The 4,832-nt window shown below is 40.7% G+C and overlaps 1 protein-coding gene across 1 annotated transcript in view; it reads left to right on the top strand.

Moving 5' to 3' along the window:
• Positions 1-4,832, top strand: part of LOC105824182 (chromosome unknown open reading frame, human C12orf56) — an 82,181-nt gene that overhangs the window by 27,810 nt on the left and 49,539 nt on the right. Inside the window, 1 exon segment of the mRNA XM_012661547.1 lies at positions 396-555. Within this exon segment, the coding sequence (XP_012517001.1) occupies positions 396-555 (160 nt within the window).

Below are 4,832 nucleotides of genomic sequence, written 5' to 3'. Positions count from 1 at the left end.
AACCTAGATATTTGCCTTCACAGAATCTGTAAATGGACATTGTCTCCTGCATAGAAAAATCTTCATTTAACCCTTTTAAAAAAATATATTTTTAAAATGGAAGTGGGGAGGGATATATATTAACAAATAAAAACACTTACTATTTATTGGGCAATTCTACAGTGTAAATAGTTTCTTGGGTTCTGTTGCTGAGCACATTTTTAGTAAAGACTAAAACAAACAGAGGAAGAATTGGGACGCCTAACAACAAAAAGAGGAAAGATATCCTAGTGGAGAAAATGAAAAAAAAAAAAGAACACACTTTAAACTTACCCTTAGCTTTGGGGGATTTATTATGTCAGAATAGGTAAGCACTTGTATTTGTCTTCAATGAGATCAATTAATCTTTTTTCCAGATTGATGATTACCCAGAATTTTTGAGTTCCCCAGAGAGAGAAATCAACCAACACATTCGTATCATCTATTCTTCAACTGTTTTGAAAAAAGAGTGTGAAAAGTCAAAAGGTGTCAGAAAGTTCCTGGTTCCATTTCATTATGCCAAAGCTAAGAAAAAAGGTATGTAATATATTTATTTAAATGATGTAAGAAAAAATAAGTTTCTTAGTAAGATAAAAAAGATAATGTTCTATAGATCTTTAGAAGATGAGCTGACCAATAAATACATGATTAGCAGCACGGTGGCTAGGCACAGTTTGCCGTGAATAAGGGTGTGTAGGAAGGAAGGGAAGGAAGCAGAGGAAGGGAAGGAAGGAAAATAGGAAGGAAGAAAAAGAAAGAGAAAGAGCTGTGTCCACTGAACTTTGGTTTAAAAAGAATGACTTAGAATCTGGATTTCATTTGGTCAGTTCTTGTTTAATTTTAATAATCTTATTAACATCCACAGATTTTAATGAAAAACCTGGTGAAGAAGTGCAGAGGGTAACTGGCAGGATTGTGAACCTGGTTTTAGGATCCTCTTGATAGGATATTTGTGATCCTTGGGCCTCCCACCAGCAAGGAAAGCCACAGGCTCTGCCCTGATAATTATGGTTTATTATGGTTATTAACAGTATTCACTCTTTATTCAAAATTATTTTTTAGAAATCTATCCACTGTCCAAATAACCATAGCTGGATAGTAAAGCGGTGGAAACAGATTTTGTTAGGACTTTTGCAATAGGGGAAAGAGACCACAGTATAGAACTGAGCTCAATTCTGAATGTAGTATGGGCAAGTGGGAATTTATAGCCAAGGAAGAGGGTGGGGGTCAGTGGACAGAAATTTACTAAGCGGAAACAGCGGTAAGGGGGATTCTGGCTAAACTGATCTAACAGGATTCTTGCCGAAGACAGGCCAGTGTGATCCAACATCACATTAGACATAGAGAGTGATCATCTATGGAGGATGGGGGATTCTGGCTAAACCAACTTAGCAAAGTTCTTGCTAAAATCAGACAGTGCAGAGAAGAACACGGAAGTCTAAAAGTCAAGGACTAATTGACAAACTCAGGGGAGCCTGAGTAGAGTTTGGTCAAGGAATGAATCTTTGTCATCACCCAAGAACTGAGACACGCACCTAGATAAAAAGATGAAAAGTCACCTTTAGATGTTATCCTTAAGAGCTCAGCATCTGGTGCAGGAGATTTGCCTACTGTGCCCAAGGAGATCTAGAAGAGAAGGGGAGGACGAGGAGTCAGGACTCCTGGCACCCACCTGGCTCTACCAGTACTGCCTGCCTCCATGGTCCAAGGTCCATGGTTTGGGCTTTTTCTAAGCTTTTCCTGTGAACAAGTTTGAAAAGTCCAAGGACAAATGGATAAAAATAGAAGATAATATATAGTTGAGTAATACACTGTTGATTTTCAGTCTTATTTTTATACATTAATATATATGTATACAGTAATACAATAAGAAATATATCCTTTGTTCCTGGTTCCTGACACAGAGCTTCTAAAATCCTTATAATTTCCTGAGTGACAGGGGTGATAGGAACATTGTTTGTTATTCATAACAAGCTATTTTCGATTTATTTAGTTTATGCTAATGAGGTGACACTTGGTGGGCCCCTGGATAGCTTCAGGATGGGGACTGGTTGCCAGAGAAAACACCCATGTGATTAGAGTTAGAACTTTCAATCCTCCCTGCTGGAGATTGAGCCAATCACCAACGATTAATGATTTAATCAATCTACCAACTAACGAAACCTCCACAAAAACTCTTAAACTACGGGATTGGGAGAGCTCCCAGGTTGGTGAACACATCAAGGTGCTGGGAGGGTGGTGCACCAGGGAGGGCCTTGAGTCTCTGCACCCCGCCCCTGACATGGTGCCCTAGGCATCTCTTCCCTGTGGCTGTTACCTGAGCTATATTCTTTACAACAAACTGGTAATGGTAAATAAAGCACTTCGCTGAGTTCTGTGAGCTGTTCTTGCAAATTGTTGAATGTAAGGAAGGGTTTGTGGTATAGAGAAGAAAGACTTTCCCCCTATCCTCTTAGGTTCTGTGGCTGGGCCTGAGGATGAAACTGACAAAAGGCAGATTAACAGGAGAAAAGCATACACACTTTATTTGATGTTAACATTTTTACATGGCATGGAAACCTTCATAAAAGAGAAGCAGAAGGGCCTGGGAGCTTATACAGCATTTCAGCAAAGAACAATAGATTGCAGAGCTGTGACAAGACAAAGGCAAAGGGTCTGGGCAGTAAACTGTGGGTAAGTGACTAGGAAATATCCAGGGGAAACTAACGGAAGATAAGGGTGATTTTAGTAAGTTTGCACAGTTTTCATCTCAGCTTCAGCTCCCCATTTCTGGTGGTAAGAATGGTCTCCTCTTCCTGGTACAGGGAGGTCATCTTTCTCATGGGAAATTTGTGCCCTGCTTTAAGGTAGAAAGTGGTGGGTCAGAGAGCCTTTCCTGCACCTGCTGTTTCTCAAGGGCCTTCAGCTCAAAATAATCAATATGCCAAAGTCGCATGTTTTGGGTGGCATATTCTGATCCTCTTCATGGGAAGCCCCTGATTTATAGCTGGCTAGTCAGAGTTCAGGTGGAAATCTGGGACTTGCAACTGGCATCTGAAGTTGGGGCAGTCTTGTGAGACTGAGCCCCTAACCTGTGGGGTCTGTGCTAACTCCAAGCAGTTAGTGTCAGAACTGAATTGAAGGATACCCAGCTGGTGTCCAGAGCATTAGAGAATTGATTTTTGGGTGGAGGGAAAAACCCTCACCCAACACTTCTGGTGTCAGAAGTGTTGTGAGTAAAAACAGCTCAGATATATCTACAAATCTATACATACAGGTCTATGAGCCCTTTAAGGTGTCTATCCCTGTAATTGGTAGTTGGTGAAAAGCAGAGAAAAAGAGCATGGACTTTGGATTCAGCTAAGTCCAGGTTTGGATTTTGGCTCTCACATGTCCTGGCTGTGTGACCTTCTGCAAGTCACTTAACCACTGTGGGCCACAGCTTCCTCATCTCCATTACTAGCTTCACAGAGTTGTGTTATGTGAAATAATGTGGGCAGTGCTGGGTGCATGGCTGGGATGGCCAACTTAGTGGAGTCAGCCGTTAAGATTGCACTGTTAACGTGGAAAGAGAAGGGGAAGAGTGAAGGTCTGAGGAAGCTTCCAAAAAGCCCTTCTACTTCTGGCATCCAGCCATGTAGCTAGACCAGCCCACGGCAGCACATTCGCTCTCCAAGGGACTTCGCTCTAAGTCAGACTCAGAGCCTCTTGCAGTATTGAATAGCTGCAGAGTGTGAGAAAATTATGTGGTGTTTATACACTTTCATGGACGAGCACCTTTGCACACTGCCACGCTACGGCATGGAAACTGTTTGTAGAAGTTGTTGTAATTAGCAGACTTATCAAATCCCTGTTTGCCCACCAGGTCTCTTGTCACACTAATTAGGATATCTAACTGGTGTTGGTTGCCTTAAATGCATATTTATCCTTGTCCACAAGCATAATTATTCTTGGATTTTTTTCAACATATACAGGAAGATAAATACAGACATGAAAAGAATACAGTAAAACAGGTGGAAATTTTATAAAATGTAAGTTCCTAGAAACTTTGCAAATGATGTTAAAAGCAGTGAAGAGTTCATCTTATGGTCATGGGCATGGCTATTCATAGGATTACACCTGCCCCAACCTGTTCTTTGCTTTCACCTCCAAAGGTACATCTGACACTTTTATGTAGGGGATGTTGACAACACAAAACTGCCACTGTCACAAGGAGCCATAGCACATATTACAGGATAAAAAACATTCCCCCTTTCCATCATGCTAACACTGATGCTCTGTATTTTCTGTTCTCCTCCAAGCTGCTTGTTCCCTGGGTTAGGTATCGCTGTTTATCCAGGATGTAGCGGTTCACCTCCTAGACATTCTGTAATATGTGGTCTCAAAGCAAGAGATAGTCTCAAGCCTGTCTGATCATCTATTTGACAATAGTCATTTCTAAAATCTTTAATGTTAATGATGACGATGTCATGCCTGTAGAAGCAGTATGCATTAACTACTGAGCATTTAAATAAAGGTAATTATTAGGACTAGGTCCAAACCTCTTGGGCGAAAGCCTAGGGAATATTTTTATCATGTGGCAAAGGTGCCCATGTTGCAATCAACTTGATCACCTGAACAAAGGAAGCTCAAAATCACAAATCATTTACAGTAAAGATACTTAGTTTAAATGACCACACTTTTAACAGGATTCTTAATTAGGCCCAACTTTTCTGGTGATATAGAGAAAAGGTGGCTTTTTCTCTTTAGTATGTATGTGGTCTTATATGGGCCATAATTAGCACTTTTTTTTTTTTTTTTTGAGATAGAGTCTCACTGTGTTGCCCGGGCTAGAG

The sequence above is a fragment of the Propithecus coquereli genome, unplaced genomic scaffold (assembly GCF_000956105.1).
Source record: "Propithecus coquereli isolate 6110/MARCELLA unplaced genomic scaffold, Pcoq_1.0 Scaffold72, whole genome shotgun sequence".
In the NCBI taxonomy this organism is placed as follows: domain Eukaryota; kingdom Metazoa; phylum Chordata; class Mammalia; order Primates; family Indriidae; genus Propithecus; species Propithecus coquereli.
The sequence above is the reverse complement of the archived record's forward strand: the minus strand, read 5'-3'. Positions and strand labels throughout refer to the sequence as shown.